The sequence below is a fragment of the Sesamum indicum genome, linkage group LG6 (genome assembly GCF_026168435.1).
Source record: "Sesamum indicum cultivar Baizhima isolate 11 linkage group LG6, ASM2616843v1, whole genome shotgun sequence".
Taxonomy (NCBI): domain Eukaryota; kingdom Viridiplantae; phylum Streptophyta; class Magnoliopsida; order Lamiales; family Pedaliaceae; genus Sesamum; species Sesamum indicum.
Window position 1 is genome coordinate 2201017 of NC_142662.1, and position 21403 is coordinate 2222419.

A 21403-nucleotide genomic window follows, 5' to 3' on the forward strand; every position below is an offset into this window, starting at 1 on the left:
TAGCCGTAGGGTTGGGTATAGTATTGACCCTACCCTTACCCAAAATTCCTCATCCATAGTTTGTGTCCATTTAGGAATATATTCTAATCTATCCCGTGTCCCTTTACATGGGATTATATCGATATGGAATGTCAACCATGAGACGACCAAAACTCTAATGTCATTATAGACTAGATGAGAAGTTGTGATTGTGAGACGTGATATCTATGAGAGAATCGGAACATCGAGTACTTTAATTTTGCCTTTTGATTTGTTCGCATGGTATAATGATTTCTTTGTTCTTGATTTTATTGCTCCTAATTATATATTTCATGTCTCTTTAGATGGGATTATATCGGTATGGAATGTATTGTAATGGAGAATGATATATTATACGCATGAGCTGAAGTCGATGTGCAAGAAGGTAAGGACGATATGATGTTAGTTTGCATTAAAACTTGAGATGACAGAGTGTTTGACGTGGTTGCAAATGAGAAGTGATAACTAAGAGAGAATCGAAAAGATCGAATACGTGATTTAAATGTACAAATACAAATGTTCTTTGTCTATTTCAAAATTTTAGGTTTGCCCCTTGAGAAGGTGTTAGCATAATGTATCTCAATGGGTGCTTGTATAAACTTTTGCCACTAAATAAAGAGTGTACTCTTAATTTATCTTACCCGAATCAGGTTCAGCCAAATCAAATCAATCAAAGAGCAAGCGTGATATATTTGTCACGTGATTGATCACTTTTCCTAAAATGTGTACCAACCATACAAATACATTGCACTTGCTATATAATTAATGCAGGTCCCGATCTGAGTTAGAATTTCTCCTCATAATTATAATTACAATTTCAAGGAGTATACATGTAATTTTGCAAAGAACAAAATATGTATCTATATTATCCCAATCGCCCGCCCGGAGGAATATGTGCATCTAAAAGATCCTTGATGTTGTGTCCAATCCCAAAATTAGTTCTATAGATATGACCAGCATCAAGAAAAATAAATGCAATAGCTAAATGATGATGAGCCATATCACTCACCCATAAACTTTGTGTTTCTGGATGGAATCCCCCAAGAAGAGTTAGAATGACAGTTCCTGCTCCTTGGGACTTAAATGTAATTGAGAAGCTAAATGTGCGATTTTGAGCTGTCGTCCCGCTTATGAATACCAGCTTCTTTCACTCTTTAAGGCTGTCGGATGGTACTTGGTTGTTCCCTAAAGCATTTCCCATTCGCCCCTTGGCTTCGTTCAATCAAAAGCATTTCTCGCCCCAGGTCTGAGATCGAGGCCTTCTATGGCAAATTCGGTATGAATATGTTTAAACGGGGTGTTTAAGCTATCGAATAGAACAGCCCAAAATGTATTAACCCAATTACAAATGGGCTGGGCTTTCTTCGGAAACCAACTATTTTAGCCCGACATGTGACTGTCCAACTTTAAGCTTCAATATTTTTTTATTTTGGGCTTGGGAACTATTGGGCTGGGCTTCTCCTTGGAGTACAAACACGCACCCGGCCCAATTTCAACTTTCGGTGATTAACTCCTCTAGGGTTTAAGGATCAGCTGCTCACTGATTCGGTTAAACCCGCGCTTTTGAGCTTGGCCACTCCAGTTTCTGGCTGAAATCTCTCAAGACCTCGTAATTTGAAGGTAATCTTTCGATTTTTCCTGTATTTATTGCTGCAAGTGAATTGACTGATTGTGTTATTCATTGTAATTCTTGGTTGAAAACGTTTTATCTGCTTTATGCAGGCATTCCTACGGTATGATTATCTGTCATATACGCTGATGATCATATAATATGCGCTATTGATATGAAATTCTGCGAATTCATCTTCTCACATGTTTATAAAACATATCAAAAAATTTTATGCACTTGTCTGTGAAAAAAATACTCGGTGGGTTGCTTATTTCAGGATATTGATCGTAGTAACGAAGCCTTTTATTCGCGAATGGGACCATGTTTAATATTATTTTGTTTCTTTTCTTTTTGGGCCTGTTTGAGCAATTCCTGAACTTACATAGACGGAACTGAGGGGTTATGTTGTTAGGTTCTGTAATTCTTTTCAATCTTTGCAGCTTAGCTTTTCTTTAATTTATCCTCACATCTTCAAATGAATTTTCATTATGTGCGACTTTGTGCTTGCATTTCGTGAAATTCTCTAGTCCTTTGATATTCGTTTAGATTAATGAAATAATTAAATGTTATGTTGTTACAATGCAAGTATGCCTAAATATATACTTTGTAGAGCATTAATAGAGTAGTTTAAGGGAATTGTTTTTTTTGTTTGATGAAGTATTCTGTTTAGGAGGTAAAATTTAGTGGGCAATGTGTGCATTTTCATGACCTGTGCCTATGCTAGCAGTTTGAGTATGTACAGGTTTCAGTATGATTCTTTTTTCTTCCTGCTTTGCTAAGTTATGGTTCTCTTTCAGTTTTCCTATTGATAGGCGTCATTGTCGAGAATGATAGCAGCCGTTTCTTGGGTTCCAAAAGGGGCCTCAAAGTCGGTACCTATTGCAGCTGAGCCTCCATCAAAAGAAGAAATTGAAGAGATCTTAAAGAGTGGCGTCTTGGAGATAAAGTTAGACTTTAGTCTCCCTATACTTTCCTTCCTTCTTTATCAACCTCTTTTTCAAGTCTCATTAGCATAGTGTCCTTGGATGCTATTTCTAATTATTAGCACTACTACTGGGCCTGCATTTTCTTATTGCGCTTTTCTGGTTTGAGTATTAGAATCTAGGTGCTCTTCTATTCTCAACATCTTGTCTATATTCTGAGATTTTAGTATAGAAGTTTAGAAGCCAAATAAATTACTTCAAAATGTTTATGCTCAGGTACTCTGGCCAGTTTGCCATGAGCTTATTATATTTTTCAATCATTCTATAGACCCTTTCTTATTTTATTATTTTTATCACGAACACTCTAGCATGTTATTTTTAAGGGTAAATTACAACAACCTCCTCTAATGTTTGCATAATTACGAATATCCCCTCGTTCTTTAAAAAATTACAAATACCCCCTCTGATGTTTGATGAAATTATGTAATTCTTGGATGGATGTATGAAATTATCAACTTTGCACTTACAGTATATTTTTATTTTTAAAAAAATTTAAAAACTTGTAAAAAAATTAAGAGGGGGGGATGGAAAAATTTTAAAAATTATAAAAAATTACCATTTAGTCCATTAAAAAAATCAAAAAAATTTAAAAAATAAATAAAATTATAATTTTTTAATCCACAATGGTATTTTGGTCGTTCACTACAAGAAATTGATGGAAACCTAATGGATTTGGCTAATTGTTAGACAGTCGTTAAAATCAATGGGGTATTGGTAATTTTTCAAACAACGAGGGGTATTCGTAATTATATCAAACCTCAGGGAGGTTGTTGTAATTTACCCTATTTTTAATGTTAAACAATAACCGTTTAGGTCTTTTTAATGTTTACATCTTTGAGAACATTAGTGGAAAAGGCCAAGCATGGAGAAATGGTCAATCATGGAAATGAAGAGCTGGACTGCTTCTTTGTTTTAAGAGTTATTGAAGTGTAATTGGCTTGTAATTGCAGTGAGGGCACTGAAAATGAGGAAAATAGTGAAGATATGAATGTTGATGCACTCAAGCAAGATGATGAACTTGCTCGTGCATTATCTGCTGCTGATGCACTTGGAAAAACTTCCAAGAGTTCAATGGCTGAAACTGACAGCTTGACAGACACGTTGAGAGAGCTAGACATGGATCGTTATGATGAAGAGGATGATGGTATATTTCATTTCTGTTTCACTCCTTCCTATACACATCTTTCACTTAGTGCGTGGAGAATTTCTTAACTTGAATGAAATTTTTTTATGGCAATCAGGTGTCGAGTTGTTTGGCTCAGGTCTTGCCAACTTATATTATCCCAGTAATGACATGGACCCTTATTTGAAGGATCAGGAAGTGAGTTGAGTCATACCATATATTGGCATCAATATAGTTATCATTTTTCAGATGTATTGTTATAGTGTTGGCTGCCTTTGTTCTTTCTTGACCTTCTGTCTTTTGAGCTTTTATTGTGAATTGGTTCATCACTTTAACTCTTTCAGGATGACTCTGAAGAGGAAGAGGATATCACTATAAAACCAGAGGACGCAGTCATAGTTTGTGCTCGGAATGAGGATGATGTCAGCCATCTGGAGGCATGTAATTGTTTATGTATTCTTTTTATTTTTTAACAAAACCACTAAAAGGTAGGGCAAGCTTTTTGGGGTCCCCATCCCTTCTACATTAAATGAAAAACAAAGGATATGTACAACGGGGAGTTCTAACTCCCTAATAAGAAGTAATACTCTCTTACATTCAAATTGAGGTAAGCATAAATAAGGAGTTCTACTCCCTTAGTTCAAGGTTCTTTTCAATATTAGCCCGTTGTTGATTTTTGAAGTCAATCTCGATTAACAGGTTTGGATATTGGAAGACCCTACAGATGGCGATTCAAATATGTATGTACATCACGATATTGTCATCCCAGCATTTCCGCTTTGCACAGCATGGCTTGATTGTCCTCTTAAAGGTGGAGAAAGAGGTAAGTTAATGCATGTTTACTCTGAACTTTTCAGATAGGTGGTCTCTCACACAGCTTAAGAAGTTGTTTTTTTCCTCTTTTCTGCCCCCCCCCCCCTTCTGGTACTGGTACTTTGAGGATAATAATTGAAAAAATTGGCCAAGATACATTCAGTGGCATGCTTGCAGATGTGTGTTATTTCAATGTGGTTTACATGATCTTTAATGTTTTCTTTTTTTGAATGATGTGATCTCATTAAGTGATATTTCCTTGTCAATAGGCAACTTCATTGCTGTTGGCTCAATGGAGCCAGCAATTGAGATATGGGATCTTGACATTGTATGTAGTTTATGGCCTTTTTTTATTATTTGATGATTGTTTCTGCATGAGATGAACTTTTGATCTCCAAAATTTGATGCTTTCAGATGGATGAAGTCCAGCCATCTGCTACATTGGGTGGCATTATTGAGAAGAAGAAAAAGGGAAAGAAGGTTTGCTTCTCTAATTTTTAGTTGTGTTGTAAACATTGGTTAAAATCCTAATATTAGTCTTATGCCTTGCAGCTAAGCTGTTCCGGTATAGCATTCCATGCATTTAGGGTGTTTATTTAGGGTTTTCTGCTTCTCAATCGACACCGGTTTCTTAATAATTACAGTCATTGTATTTTACTACATACTTAGCTTGTTACAGAATGAATGACATTTGTTTCTTGAGTCGTGTATTTTGGTTCAGAAGGGAGCTTGGGTGTCTTATGGTGTTTGAGAGAGTATTCATCTTGAGGATATTATGGATAATAATGATTTCTATGCTTGGTAATTTGCTTGATAACATGATAATGTAACTTTTGTCTACTTCCAGTATTGCAAGTTGAAATATATCTCAGAAAGTTTACAATGTATATTCTTCTTGTTACATGCTCTTTTTCTTTCTTTATAAATAGAGATCTGTTAAATACAAGGACGGTAGTCACACTGATTCAGTTCTTGGACTTGATTGGAACAAAGAGTACAGGTAAAATGAATTCTTTAGATGTTCTATAAATTGCTCAGAGGAGGTTTTGAAATTAATGTTCTCTCTTCTTGCTTCTATTATGACTTTGCTCAGGAATATACTCGCAAGTGCAAGTGCAGACAAGTTGGTTAAGATTTGGGATGTGGCAACTGAAACATGTAATATAACGCTGGAGAACCATACAGACAAGGTAAGATTTGTTTGAGAGACTGATCTGTGGTATCTTGCATGAAGTTACATCTAAATATTGTATCCATATCATATAATTGGATTATTCATTATTGTGCGAAATGTATTCCCCCCCCCCCCCCAACACCCACACAATAACAAAATTTTGAATTTTACGTTCATGTGAGATTAGACTTGAGCTAAGAAGGATGTATGTGGTAGACTTGTGCTAGAGGCATAGATAAGACAAAATTGTTCAGATTCAGGCTTTCATGCCGATAGCATGGATCCAGATCTCACATTGAAGAGATGCAATAAGGCTTTGAAAAATATACTTATCAGTCATTTCTATTAAGTTTACAAGAATACACGGGAAATTGGTATGTAAGCTGGCACGTAAAGATATATCTTCATTGAATAGGTTTGCAAAAGCAACACGTGTAAATCTGGTTTACCCAGTAACTTATGTTTTTAAGACTCTGTGAGTCCGTGTTTCAGTGATGTGATAGAACTATCATTTATGCATACATCAGGTCCAAGCAGTTGCCTGGAATCATTTCGCACCCCAAGTTCTTCTCAGTGGGTCTTTTGATCACTCTGTTGTTATGGTACTCGGCCTTCATCTTGCTCTTGTTACTTGTACAGTTTGACACGCCTTCTTTGTTTTCTACATCTACTTTCTCTTAAATCTATTAAATAGCAAATTTTATTGTCATTACAGAAAGATGGCAGGTTACCTTCACATAGTGGATTTAAATGGTCAGTTGCAGCTGATGTTGAAAGCCTGGCGTGGGATCCTCACACAGAGCATTCATTTGTGGTTTGTGCTTTACCTTTTGTCAATTTTGACTAATTTATTGCTGAATGAGCAAGACCTGGAGCTCTATCAAAGTGGAAGTTCCCAAATGCGCAGACATTTTCATGTGTCATGGGTAAAGTATTGAACAAGTGGTGTTGCTCTAATTGTATTCTCAGGTCAGTCTGGAAAACGGCATGGTTACTGGTTTTGATATCCGTACTGCAAGTTCTGATTTATCATCTCCACCTAAGCCAAGTTTCACTCTCCATGCACATGACAAAGCAGTTAGCACTATTGCATATAATAGCTCAGTCCCAAATGTATGAATCTATTTCTCATCTCTTATCTTTGAACGTTTTATACTATATTCTGTGCTCACTTGGGACTGTAAATTTATTGCAGCTTCTCGCTACTGGTTCCATGGATAAGATGGTAATCTCCTATTTCTCTTCAGTTTCTTTCAGTTATTAGTCGCATCCATCTTAATGTGTTTTCTACACAAGTTCAGGTGATTTTGTCATTTGACCCTTCCCTTCACTGCAGATAAAGCTCTGGGACCTATCGAACCAGCCATCATGCATTGCTTCCAAAAATCCAAAAGCTGTATGTTGTTACTTTTTAGTATTATATTGCTTACTTACATTCCATTGATGAATATGGCATTGATAATAGTTCACAAGGTGTGAGCATATCTTCTTTAATATGCATGTGAGATTATTAACGCTTTAAGGGGCAGTTTCCTTGGTTGCTTGCGTTTCTGTCGATGGATGGACATGGAGGAATGATAATAGTGAAAGATTAATGAATGATTTTTAAATTGCTTGTGAACTGATAATAGCATAATGATTGTTAGGGAGCTGTTTTTTCCATTTCCTTCTCCGAAGATTGCCCTTTTACTCTAGCAATTGGAGGCTCCAAAGGAAAATTGGAGGTGAGCGAGGTTTCTTGTTTTCATTGTTTTCCTTTTCCCTTTCTAGAAGTGCTATTTGCTCCTCTCTTATGAAAAGCACATGAAGAATTATACCATCTTGACTAATTATTTCCAGGTGTGGGATTTATTATCTGATGCTGAGGTTGTCAAAAGATTCGGAAAGTATGCCAACAAGGCCAAACCTCCAACCTCTTGAGTAAGGAAAATGATAAATCTTGGATATGCTCTATTCTGCAAATAGTAAGTTGATGTGATTACCTGTGTTTTCTGTTTCTCTTACTTATGATATTCTGACATGGAAATCCCTATTTTTGTGTTTCCTCCTACTAGGAACGAGAGGTGAAAGTAAGCATTGCATGGGAACACAAGAGCTGCTAACTCTAACCTGGGACAATAGGCATATAATGCAGGAGGCAGGTGCACCATTTTTCAATTATAATGTTTGAACCTCAACATCAAAGTATTGTAGCCTGCCGCCAAGAAAGCTTATGTGAGTTTAAAAGAACTACTGGCTTGCACTTACAAAGTTACCAGCATAGCTTTTACATAATGAAAATTACTGCAAGTTGAGTTGATTTTGTTTGTGAGGACATGACTTACCGACTCCTGATGTGCTGAGCCTCTCCTAAGGTGCAAGGAACGTATTTATCAGTGAAGTCCCTGCTCGCGATGACTTTAAAATGTTTTACTTGTATGATAAAACTGATATAGGTGGTCTGTAACAGATTATCTTTTTGCAATCGTTATGATTGTATTAGACATTGGGTACAATGAAGATGAAATGTGAAAATGCATCAACTATTAGATTCTACTTTTCTGCAATGTTTGTGATAAATCTGCTTCAGAAAGGAAGAATTATTGGGCAAGGAATTAACACATGTGCTGAGATCTGCATGGCTGCTCGTATGCTTGGATCGTTGCCAGTTCTGCTGTATCTTGTCAGGCGTGTTGTTTTACCAAACTGTGAAAGGCAAAGTCATGCTAAACCTCTAAGTAAGCGGATACAGTAAGAGGCCAAGAAAATGACATTTTGCAATGTTTCACCTAATTTCCTTCTGCCTATATTTTAGATGCACCTTCTCTTGGGATGCTTACGATTCTATCATTGCCTTGTTTGTGATTTGTTACAGTGACACAATTTACATTGTTATAGTTTGTGATTTTATGGCTTTGATTTGAAAAGCTTTTTCACACTCACACTCCCTGTGCTGCTCAATTTAAGTGAATTTATTTTTTTTTCTCTTATTTCCCATTTTTAAAGTTTTATAAAATAATATAGAATAAATTACATCAAACTCTAATGAGATTTTTCATAATTATAAATATATTTTTGTTGTTCAAAAATCACAAATATTTTCTGGGATTAACGATCGTATAACAAATACTCTTATAACGCGTTGTCACAAAGGAATATTTGTTGAACGAAAATTAATTTTAGTGAGGTATTTATAACTATTATAAATTTTCAAGATAGCCCATTATAATTTATTATACATATTTTTCGAACGATTGAATAAAGTATTTATAATTATGATAAATTTTAAATAAGTTGATTATGATTTACCCTAATACTATTAGAAAATTCTTAAGGAATGTAAGTTAAAATGAAGTGTATAATAAAATAATTTTGGTGGGGTTTCCTCTGAAAGTGGGGAAGTGGGAGGATGGCACGTGCATACCCAGAAAAACAAACGCCGTACCTGGAGGCTGGAGTCACTTGGTCTTGGTAGTAAAAATACCAAACAGTAAAAACGCGTGTAATTAATTGAATAAAAACAAAACAGCGCAAAAAATTAAAAAATAAAAAAATTAAAAAACCAAGAAATCAAGTACAACACAGCACACCATAATGTAAGTACACTACACTTAACCCCCCAACCCCATTCCCAATTATTATATATATATAAATATAGAATCCCGTTAAGCTAAAAAGCAGCCGCGTATATATAGAGCACACGTAACCTGCCCTTTCCCTTACTCTTCTTCCCCCCTCCCACACTGCACAGAGAATGCGCAGTTATACACTTGCTGCGTGCTCTTCCTTGCACTTCCACGCCATTAATGTGCTTCAGTGATAAAGCGTGACATTTCGCTTTTTCACGGATTTTCTCCCAGTAATCCTCTCCCCTACCTATAGCTGGAGCTGCCTATGTACTCCTACTCTACTACTCTGTTGCAGAACCCCTCTTCCTAATTCTTCATATTGCCCTGAAGATATTGGCCCCGCACCTTTTTTTGCTGTTTAGGTATTCTCCGTGAACGAGGTGTTGTGGGAGTCAGAGACGTGTCAATGGAGTTGAGCAAGGTGACGCTGGAGATTTTCTCCAAGCTGGAGCAGAAGTGGCTGTACCACTGTGAAGGTAAGAAAACACGTGTTTTGAGCATTGACGGTGGTGGAACTACCGGCATTGTTGCAGGAGCTGCCTTGGTACATCTGGAGGACCAGATCCAAGCCAAAACTGCCGATTCCAACGCTCGAATCGCTGATTTTTTCGATATTGTTGTCGGCACTGGAATCGGCGCCCTCCTCGCCGCAATGCTCGTCGCTGATGACGGCTCTGGGCGCCCGCTCTTCTCCGCAAGAGACGCTGTTAAGTTCCTATCGGAAAATCAAATGGAGCTGTTCAAACTCAAAAGTGTCGGCGTTTTCCGCCGGCGAATGAGGTTTTCTGGCAAGGGCATGGACAAAGTGTTGAAGGAGGCGTTCCGGAGAGATGACGGCAAGTTTTTAACCCTAAAGGACACGTGTAAGCCTCTCCTTGTCCCCTGCTTCGACTTGAACAGCTCGGCGCCGTTTGTTTTCTCTCGAGCAGACGCTTCCGAGACGCCGAGCTTCGACTTCGAGCTCTGGAAAGTCATTCGAGCCACGTCGGCGACGCCGTCGATGTTCAAGCCATATAAGCTGACCTCCACCGATGGAAAGACCTCCTGCTTGGCAGTGGACGGCGGACTCGTAATGAACAACCCTACCGCCGCCGCCGTTACTCACGTTCTGCACAACAAACGAGATTTTCCGTCTGTAACCTCTGTAGATGATCTGCTGGTGCTGTCAATCGGCAATGGACCATCGAGCAGTCCGTCGAGGATGAAGCTCAACCGCAGCGGCGACCTCTCGACCGCATCAGCCATCGGCATTGTCCTCGACGGCGTTTCCGAAACCATCGACCAAATGCTCGGCAACGCCTTCTGCTGGAACCCCAACGATTACGTCAGAATTCAGGTAATTTCACTACATTACAATCACAAAAACAATCTACTAATACCGTGATGTGAATGCGATCAGTAGCTTAACAACATTACTCCGCAGGCCAACGGCACGGCGGAGAGAGCGGAGGAGGTGCTGGCGGAGAAAGGAGTAGAATCGCTGCCGTTTGGCGGGAAGCGGTTGCTGGCGGAGAGCAATGGAGAGAGGGTGAGTGGGTTCGTGCAACGACTGGTGGTGACAGGGAGGAGCAGCCTGCCGCCGAGCCCGTGCAAGGAAACGGCCGTTAGTCCACTTGTTAACGGGCGTTAGTTGGGGTTTGGTTCTGTGTTTTTGGGTGTTTTTCTAATTGAGTTTTTTCAATTAGCTTCCATGTCAGATTACTTTAGTTAACTGTCCCTATTGTCAACTTTTAACCACCACCCCCCCCCCCCCCAACCAACTTATTATATATTTAAATTAATTAATTAAATAATAAATGCCAGTAGCCTCACTCACTGCAGCTTAGCCTCTAATTAATTAATTGCCACCCTAATCTCTTATTTTCTGACCTACAATCAATTATGTTTATTATTTTAAGTAAGTGATTAATTGCTCTGTCTCACATCTCATTAATTGCACAAAACATTCAACTTCCTATCTCCCTTCAATTTTTCAATTATAGTAACTACAAATTTATTGAAAAAGAATTTCATATACTAAATGAGAAATTACATCATTAATATTCCAATAAATTGAATTAATTTACTTTAAAAAAAGGAAAAAGAAAAATGTGCAATGATGCACAAAGGAAGAAACAGAAGGCGGAGATCAATCCCAGGGGCTACACAAACCACTCTCCCCCACTTCCAACAGCCTTTTAGGCTTCACACATCTTAATTCTACAACCCCACAAAACCCAGTTGCTATACATTTACAAAATGGGATCATTGCAGTGCACTGCCCTCACGTCATATTACACGTAAATTTCTTTTAATTTGAAAATTTATATCTAGCATTCGTAATATTTGTTTTATGTAACAAACAGATCTTTTCGTTAATTAGAATTTATTAAATTTATTGGTATTTACAAATGAGTTAACTAAAAATTCATATCTATCTTCAATTGACTTATTACACGTCAAACAATAATTTTATAACCAACCCTTATAAATGTGACGATATACATTTTCACATATATTAGCATGTAAAAGAAGTACGAAAAATAATTTGGTCAATAATAATTTGGTTCTGAAATTTTGAGGGTCTTGCTTGCAGGAATGCAATAGTTTTACTACAAACATCCCATCTCCATTGGAATTCCATCCTTAGATTTTTATTTTCATAGTGTAGAGGAATTGTAGATGATAGAGTGATTGTACTTGTTGAATAGAGTTGGCAATTGATTGTTCTATGGTATTAAATACATAGACCCCATGAGTTGTTAAGTTTCTGTCTATATTACCCCTATTTATATATACAGTTCTGCAAATTAAATTCAAAAAAATACATATAATTTATGAGTTAGGTAGAATGAAATTTTTTGGTTGAACATATATATAAGCTAATAATGTTAGTGTGACTAGGTAAGACAATAATTCACATAGCCAAAAACAAATGCCCCATCCTCAGCCAACCTGGTTGATGTGGACACACTCACATTGTCACCATCACCAACCATGTAAACTTAAATGCTATACTCATTCATTCACTACCTCAATATACCATCATTCGTTTTTTGTCCTTATACATTTTGTGTAAATACAAGTGGTAATTATGTTATTACATTAATATTTTAATAAATTATGTAATACATCATTATTATAATTAAAAATTGTGAAATAAGTTATAATAAATTTACATAATGTAATATATTTGATGGGATTTCAAACCCACGATCTCATCACTTGATCGTGGAACCTCTACTTTAACCATTAGGGTAAGACATTATAGGTATATATTGTATAATTAAATCACGACAAACTTGGTTTGCTGTTAGATCGTGCTCAACCTCCGATCTCATTTGAATTATTTATGTCTGATTTTGTTAGATCGTCGCTCGTCCTATAAGGGTATAACTGGTCATTTGTATCAAATCGGAGTACAATTGAATAAAAAATAATTAAAAAAGAACATAAAATATCTTAAATTACACATTTGGCCCATGAAAAATACTTGGGTCCTTGTACCCTACCACCCAACTATAAATATATTTTACTCCCACCCAACCTGCCCAAGTTTACTATATGCGAAAATTACATTCTTAATCTTATAAAATAGGGCGTTCAACGTATTTAATTCTTTAAACTATACAAAAATTTTAAAACGATCTCGAAATTTTAAAAACTCGATGCCTTTAGTCCTTTATTTTACAGTATTTTCAAAAATAATCCCAAAATTGAGAAGGCTCGGCACGTTTAGTCCTCTACTTCACGGAATTTACAGGACCAAATATATCACATTTTGTCAATTTTAGGTCCATGGAAATCTCGTAAAATACAAGATTAAATATGTCGAGTTTTTTCAATTTTAAAATTTTTAAAAAATAAAAAACTAAAAAGATTAAATAATTAATATTCCCAGTACTATATTTACCAACAGTAACTAGGTACAACTTTTTTAATTATTACTATGGGTCCAACTCCAACTAGTTGACTAACACCCTTGTCATAAAATGACAAAATACATTGCTCAAAACCACCTGAAGCCGACAAGATTGGGACTCAGCCTCATTTGTATCCTGTTGTTTGCCCCACGTACATATATATATATACATACACCATGAAAATAAATACAATAAAACTCACAAAAATTCATGATTTTTATTTTGTACTTGTTTTATGTATTTGTTTGTGTATGTAAAGAATATATTGGGAACCCAATTATTTGATTGGTGCACAAACATAAATGTACTTATAAATATATGTATATTTATGGAAAATAAATAAATTTTATGCATAAGTACATACATTAAAGGGATAATTACACTCTCCTCCCTTAAGGTTTGGTGTAATTACACGTAAACTCCACATTTACCTTTGATTGACTTATTATTGTCTTATTATAGGTCAAATATTTTTTTTATGACCAAGTTGCTCTCATACTTCTTTACGTGTTAATGCATATGAGGAGATTTATCTTCATCGTTATAAAGGTAGTTTAGTTCGAAATAAAATATTTGACCTGCAATAAATCAATACTAAGTTAATTTAGGGTAAATATCAATTTTCATTCAGTTGTTTTGTTAATATCGACATGACGTATTTGTTAGACGAAAGCAAACATTAAGGGTGTTAAATGTAACTTTTTCAATCACAAAAATCTGCGTGTAGTTACATCAACCTCAAAGAAAAAAAGTGCACTTATCCCTACACTAAATTCACTTTTCACCAGGGTCTTAAATTCTAGTGTGTATATATAATATATAGTGGTAAAATAGAATTAAAATCGTGAAACCTAATTATTAGGCTACGATAAATTGACGATGATTAAATGTGATGATCGTTAAAATCAAGAGATTAAATAGACAATATTGAATGTCATGCTGTTAGTTCAACATGAATAGAATGGGATCGATTGATTTAAACACAAACCCTACTTATAATGGAAGGACTGGGGCATAAATACGACGATTGGGTTTTGTCCTTTTTACATTTAATAGGGTTGTATTGACAAATTCATCGTTTGAATAGTAGTTATAGCTCGAATTAAATATTTTACGATAGAGTTTATTATTTTGGTAAATTATAAGGAGCTTCTCTGAAGTTTAATTACAGATATCCTTTTATTGTTCGAATATTATCCTAATGCTTGATGAAGTTATGTAATTTTTAGATGGAGGGCCGGAATTTTTCACTATATCCTTACTGTATTTTTTTATTAATTTTTTTAAAAAATTATAAAAAGAAAAAAAATGAACGGGCTGAATGGAAAAAATTGAAAAATTGTAAAACAGTTGCCCATTTAGTCTATAAAAAAATTTAAAGAATTTCAAAAGTAAGTAAAATTATAATTCATAATTTATAAAGACATTTTCGTTAATTCACCATAAACGATAAATGTAGATGAAATGCGGACTAATTGTTGAATAATCATTAGAACTAGAGGATATTAATTTTGAAATAATATATTTATATTTATATGAAATCTTAAAGAAATTTGTTGGGAAAAAAAGAAAAAGTTGGTTAATATTTAATTGTTGTGCATAAAAAGCCAACCCACCACCACCAATCCACCCCCAATCAACGGAAAGGAAAAAATGTGAGTTGCTTTCTTGAAACAATGAAGATTGTGGCTCAGTTGGTTTGCCCAATTGCCTCTCTCGTGTGTGTGTTTTGTTGTTGTTTTCTTCCGGGGTGATGCTTGTTTGTTTAAGGATAATCTAGCTGAGTTGCTCAGTGATTACTTGTGTTTTCATCTCATCTTAATTAAAAAAATAAAAAATAAAAAGATTTTGGTCGAGACCAGATTTTTTGTCTTAAGTATATGATTGGATTTGAGATAAAAGTGTAATGATGATAGTTGATGTGATACGTAAAAAGTATTGGTTAAAAAAGAAAATAAAATTATCATACGTGTGATGTGATGTGTTTTTCTTGATAGTAGTGAAATGTGTCGAAACAATTCTCTTCTGGGCTGGGGTGAGATGACCTGATTTCCTTCCGCTTTATTTATTTAATAATAGAACTTGAATACAGAGTAAAAATAAAATTTCTCAATATTGGAGCGAATTTGATTTATGCAATTGCGTTATCATCAACATGTATAATTTAACGCCCGTATTCTCATAAGAGCTACTTGTGTCTCCCAAGACGTAAAAGTCAATCGTTAGTCAACAACTGACCCTTATGTACTAAAAGAATCAGCGTAATAGATTCTGCCCTAACAACAGTTCAAACGGTTGTTGTAATTAGGTCGTCGCTGGGTTTTTTTTTAATATTTTTGTTAATATTAAGAATGGGAAAAGGCAAGCATGGATGGGGGGTTGTTGGGTGTTGGTGTTTAGTGAGTAGGCTTTTTCTCCATGTTGGTTTCTTGTCATAATTGCTTTATTTAAGTAAAGAAGGCTTTGTTTTATTCCTCCAATAAAGAGAATTAAAAGGTAATTAATTACACGCTTCTAAGTGAAGACAACTTGAGAGGTTGCTTGTTCGTGGTCGTGTCCCACTTTCTCAATTAGCAATTTTAACATTCAAAGTAACTAATCGCACGACTTTGCGTTTCTACTGCACAAACACGCGTTTCACGAGCTCATCATCATGCATATATGATTTCTCTTTGGTAAATATTTACAATTATTTGAAAAGTTATTAATAATATCTTTAAATAAAAAATAATTATGTGGTCTCTAGACAATAATGCAAAAATTACTAATTTACCCTTATTATTATTGTTTTTAAAAAAATTGATTGAGAAAATGTTAAAAAAAATCTTAGAATGGGTATAGTAAATAATCTATAGAGAAATAGTCCATAAAAATATTTTTAAAATTTTTAAAATTATTTAAAACTATAATTTATAATTCAAATTAGATTAGGCAGTTCATCATAAAAATTGAATGAAAATTTAAGGAAAACTAACAAAATGGGCTTGTTGATAAATTTTTATAACTATGCTAAATTTATAAAAATGTGGTTGTAATTATAATTAGAGGAACTGAGTATGATTAGAGCTTATTCCTTAGTATTGTGTGGAGTAGACAACAAGTTTATATTAAGAAAATAAAATTACAAAAACTACAAAAATAAAACAAATTATTCCTGACATTAATAACGTCAGTTACTATTCGCCACAGGTTTTTTACTCTTAGCCATGACGAAAAAAGTCATACTTCCGATAGTGGGATGTGGTACAATTTTTAAAGAAAAAACATATATGTTGGATAATTTTCGATAATTCTTTAATTTAATGTAATTATTGCTTCTTAAAAAATAATTATTATTATAATGGCATGCTTCCCTTGGACGAGGACCACGTAAACAACAAGACCATTTTTGCTTAGGACCCAAGATTACAATATAATTGAAAAGGTAGCAAAATATTATGTTGTGGTGGGACAACATAAAGGAACCTAAATTGATTAAGACCAAAGTAATTAATTGTATCAAGAATCCCTCCTATCCCCCACCATGCAAACAAAGCATTTTTGAACTACCTTTTGTCTTTGTTTAAGATTATAAATTAATTTAAATTAAACTAGATTATTTAAGCTCTTGCATGCTTCATAATAATTAGCAACAATCTACCAAACAAAGGAATCTCAAAGTATTATAATCAAAACAAAAGGATGGTGCACCATTATACACACTCTTTTCCTGCCTAATTGGAGAACAATTGATGGATAAGACAACATATGAAGTCTACAAATGTTAGAATAATGCATGCTTGGCATGGTATGGTAGTTCACAAACTTTAATGTTTTCTTTGGAATTGTTGGTGGTTTATGTGGCAATAATTATTATCATAATATGATTATAATCAAAACATAAAGCTTTAATTGTTGAACGATTAAAAAAGTTTCACGTCCATCAATTAGCTCAATCTGTTAGTCTCCTTTAAGTTTTCATCTAGTTTTATGAGAAACATACCAAAGTGCCCTCACTATAAAAATGGTTGTTACAATATACATTGCCTTTTTAACATTTTTTTAACGGATTGGGTGTGCTGACATTATTGAAAGGACAATAAAAATGCATCTTATTTGTAACGGCCAGAACCGTTACAATAGCCGTTACAAGATTTATGTGTTCCTAAAATCGTTACAAATTGTAACAATTTTTTGGTGAAATAAGGAGTCGTTACAATGGCAATGGAAAAAAATTGCGGGTAAACATACAGAAAGATGTGTTACAAAAACCGTGACATTAGGGATGGTTTTTTTGTAACAGATTCGTTATAAAATAACGGCTTCATTTTCTAACGGCTAGTTCTCAATGGCTATCTTAGGAGTTCCAAATCGTTACAAAAACCACTACAAAAACACTTATATATATGTGCAAGTCGTTTTCATTTCATTTCATTAATTTGTTGTAGAAATTCTTACTAACCGCACACACTCTCAACACTCTGACATTCGTGCATATACATTTGATTAGCTTGTAGGTTATTACTCGAATTTTGAATTGTCAACTAGTGTTGATTATTACTTAAGTTGGTTGACCAGATAACAAAGATTAATTTAATAATTTATAGCGTTAAATTAAATTAATTATAGTTGACTTATTTTAATTTTATAATTTTTTATTAATCTTATATCATGTTGATTATATGTATTCTCCTAAATAGTGTAGTGTAATATTTATAAATTTGTAGGTCATCAAATTAGAAAATTAATTATATTATGTTTGTGGATACAGTAATATATATATCATCATGTTACGAGAATAGAGGAGATGGATGTATAACAAGAACCTCCTAGGGAGAGCAGGTCTTACACCGGAGTTTGAGGATGGGCTTAACACTTTCATAGAATGGACAAAGGGTCAGCATGGACATATGGATGGAGACAACATTAGATGCCCTTACTGAAAATGCAAAAACAAAAAGTTCAGAACACCCGACGATGTCAATTATCACTTGTGTAAGCGCTTATGCCAAAATATTATAATTGGACTTCTCATAGCGAGTAGAGGGTGCAGGAATACTTTGACGTTGTGACTGTCCCTCCAGTGCCAGAGGAACAAACCCCGGCTGCCTATGTCGAGGGTAATTATTCACATATAGGTAATAAACAACATATGGATTGGGCGCAGGGGATGGTTTTATATGTAGCCGGCTGAATTATTTTTTTCCTTCTCAACGAAGGTGTGCCTGATGATGGTACGAGGTCCTGCCCTGTTGATGCCGGTCCTAATTCATATTATTATAGCGGTGGCCCCTATGATTATGAGTCAGGATTAGCAGACGATTTTTACAATGTAATGCATGTTGCCGACCAGCCATTGTGGAACGATTGCATCCAATCTCAATTGGCATTTGTTGCTGAGTTGGTGGATATCAAGGTGGACGGTCATATTTCTGAGCGACCACATGATCCAATATCCCAATGGGCTAATAAAATCTTGTCTCTGGGTCAAACCCTGCTGAGAGATAACTACAACATGAAGAAATTAATAAAGGATTTGAGTCTACCCATTGAGAAGATTGATGCGTGTAAGAATGGTTTCATGTTGCACTAGAAGGACGACATCGATTTGGAGTACTGCAAGTTTTGTGGAAACGCTAGGTTCAAACTGACCCGAGAGCGAGATCCACACTGCGAGAAACCCCCATATGTCGTCCTTAAGTACTTGCCGCTTACTCCCATTTGCAGAGGTTGTATTCTTCGAGGGCAACTGCCTAGCACATGACGTGGCATGCCACACATCAGACGGATGAGAGGTCAATGTGTCATCCATCTGATGTCGAGGCTTGAAATTATTTTGATTGGACGTATCCCAATTTTTCAAAAGAGTCGGGTAATGTTCAATTGGGCCTTTGCACAGGCGATTTTGCACCGCATGGTCATTATGCTCGTACTTATTCATATTGGCCCGTTATCGTTACACCGTACAATCTCCCCCCTGGTATGTGCATAAGTTTTGAGTACATGTTTTTGAAGATGGTGATCTTTAGCCCTTCTAATCCGAAGCGTCTAATCGATGTGTACTTGGAACGTTGATCGAAGAGCTGCTGTAGTTGTGGCATGTGGGTGTTCGAACACACGATAATGCCACGGACAACACATTCATCATGCGGGAGGCGTTGATGTGGACTGTGAATGACATACCCACCTATAGATGGGGACTGGGTGGAGTAGCGCAGGTGTTATGGGTTATCCAATTTGTATGGACAATACACGGGCATTCCATCTGCAGCATGGTAGGAAGGCGTGCTACTTTGACTACCACGGACAGTTTTCCTCTGAGCACCATCCCTACCAAACAAACAAGAATACTTTCACGAAAAATCGTGTCAAATATAAGGTTGCACGTCCAAGGCTGACAGAAGACCAGATCCTGGATTGGATTGCCGACATTTGTCCTGTAATTGAAATGTCATTGACACTCCCTTCCGACTATAGTAGCGACCACAAGTGGACGAAGAAAAGCATCTTTTGGGATCTCCATATTGGGCAATGCACCTGAATCTACACAACCTTGATGTCATGTACATTGAGAAAAATATGTTTGACAATATATTCAACACGGTCATGGACATCAAGAGAAAGATGAAAGATAATTTGAATGCATGCAGGGATTTGAAGATTATGTAATTGCTCAGAGCTTGAGTTAGATGAACATAGACCGAACATTATGCCTAAAGCAGTCTATACCCTAACAAAGGAGTAGAAGAGGAGGATATGTGCATGGATTTGTGGCCTTAAGTTTCCTGATGACTATAAGTCTAACCTTGCCCATTGTGTTGACAAGACGGAATTGTGGATGCATGGCATAAGAGCCGTGACTGTCACGTATTCATACAGAAATTGATCCCAACTGCTTTTGGTTAGATACTTCCCGAGCATGTATGGAGTGCATCAATCGAGGTTAATCTTTTATTAAAAACAATATGTTTGACCTCGCTTGATATCTTCAAGCTACATGAGTTAGAAAACAGTGTTTTCATCATATGTGCAACCTTGAGAAGATATTTCCTCCGGCTTTTTTCGACTTAATAGAGCGCCGCCTCATTTTTCACCTGTCGCATGAAGCTCGAGTAGGGGGCCAGTGCTATAGAAGTGGATGTACCCATTTGAAAGGTTCCTACTGAGTTGAAGAAAAAGGTGAAAAATAAAGCACATATCAAAGCATCAATTGCCGGGGCATATGTTATCGAGGAAATCGATTTGTTTTCTTCACAGTACTTTGAGCTGAATGTGCTATCCAAACAAAACATGCCTCATAGAAATGATGAGCGCACGAGTAGCGACGAAAGATCTAAGTGTCTATTTTCAACTATCTTGGTCGGGCTAGTGGTACCTCGAAGAATAGATGCTTAGTGGATCAGAAGGGCACATCATCGAGGCGTATATTTTGACCAATTGTGAAGTAGTCACGCCATATTATGAGTAAATTGTTATTTTTAATATACATATATGTTAATTAGTGTATTCATGTATATATATATATATATATAATTTATCTGATTAATATACGCACAGATCATAACTGAATGAACTGTATCAGCACCACCATTCGGCCAACCTAATTATTAATTGACTTGTATCGACTGAGTTCAATGATTGGTTCAAATGATGTGTAAGTTAATAGATTTTTTTTTTATTTTTAAAAGTGCATTGTATCCAAATTCAAAATATCTAATTAATATATTAACGTGCAGGTAACATTCCAATTTTGTTGTTTGACAATGATGTAAGCAGCCGGCCCAATCAACATATAACATATGTGGAATTTGTACTAATTAATTATATTAAGAGAAACAAATCATAAACCCTTAGATCATTCTGTAAAGGATTTGTTTGATGATGAAATTAAATTATTGTGTAGGGAATAAATGGTATAACCATCCTTCCACATTTACACTTTACATTAATCAATTACTGTCACAACCAATTCATAATCATTCTTCCCTTCTAACTTCACCTCTTCTTGCAATGCTTTTATTTTAATACTAGAAAATTAATTCAAATTTAAATTTGTTTCACATTTCAAAGCAATTATTATATTCTTCAATCAATCATCTGTCGTTGTTTATCAGAGCGAGGCTCTATATAAGTCCTTCCCAAACCCTTAATCTGGGGACTGTATTATTGACACACATCCCATATCGATTACATA

At 35.5% G+C, this 21403-nt stretch overlaps 2 protein-coding genes across 3 annotated transcripts; both read left to right on the forward strand.

The window, feature by feature from the left end:
* Positions 1-1485: 1485 nt before the first annotated feature.
* On the forward strand, positions 1486-8255 carry LOC105165293 (uncharacterized). Of its 2 annotated transcripts, none has more exons than XM_011084259.3 (18): positions 1486-1638; positions 2425-2573; positions 3561-3754; positions 3852-3931; positions 4078-4170; positions 4433-4556; positions 4816-4874; positions 4961-5026; positions 5476-5546; positions 5640-5736; positions 6248-6322; positions 6436-6534; positions 6690-6833; positions 6916-6945; positions 7057-7116; positions 7367-7444; positions 7560-7684; positions 7775-8255. In XM_011084259.3, exons 2-17 carry the CDS (start codon positions 2455-2457, stop codon positions 7638-7640), a joined length of 1470 nt encoding a protein of 489 aa, XP_011082561.1. In that variant the 5' UTR covers positions 1486-1638; positions 2425-2454; the 3' UTR covers positions 7641-7684; positions 7775-8255. The 2 variants fall into 2 exon arrangements, with proteins under 2 accessions (XP_011082561.1, XP_011082562.1); XM_011084260.3 differs by having other exon boundaries at positions 7560-7640.
* A 1116-nt stretch (positions 8256-9371) lies between these two features.
* On the forward strand, positions 9372-11068 carry LOC105165292 (putative inactive patatin-like protein 9). Its single transcript, XM_011084258.3, has 2 exons — positions 9372-10664; positions 10752-11068. Exons 1-2 carry the CDS (start codon positions 9735-9737, stop codon positions 10956-10958), a joined length of 1137 nt encoding a protein of 378 aa, XP_011082560.1. The 5' UTR covers positions 9372-9734; the 3' UTR covers positions 10959-11068.
* Positions 11069-21403: the final 10335 nt, after the last annotated feature.

Coding starts and splice junctions, on each gene's coding strand:
- LOC105165293 (XM_011084259.3), top strand. CDS start 2,455: ATGATAGCAGCCGTTTCTTGGGTTCCAAAAGGGGCCTCAAAGTCGGTA. Junction 4,875..4,960: donor AGATATGGGATCTTGACATT/GTATGTAGTTTA, acceptor TGATGCTTTCAG/ATGGATGAAGTCCAGCCATC. Junction 6,946..7,056: donor CTGGTTCCATGGATAAGATG/GTAATCTCCTAT, acceptor CCTTCACTGCAG/ATAAAGCTCTGGGACCTATC.
- LOC105165292 (XM_011084258.3), top strand. CDS start 9,735: ATGGAGTTGAGCAAGGTGACGCTGGAGATTTTCTCCAAGCTGGAGCAG. Junction 10,665..10,751: donor ACGATTACGTCAGAATTCAG/GTAATTTCACTA, acceptor ATTACTCCGCAG/GCCAACGGCACGGCGGAGAG.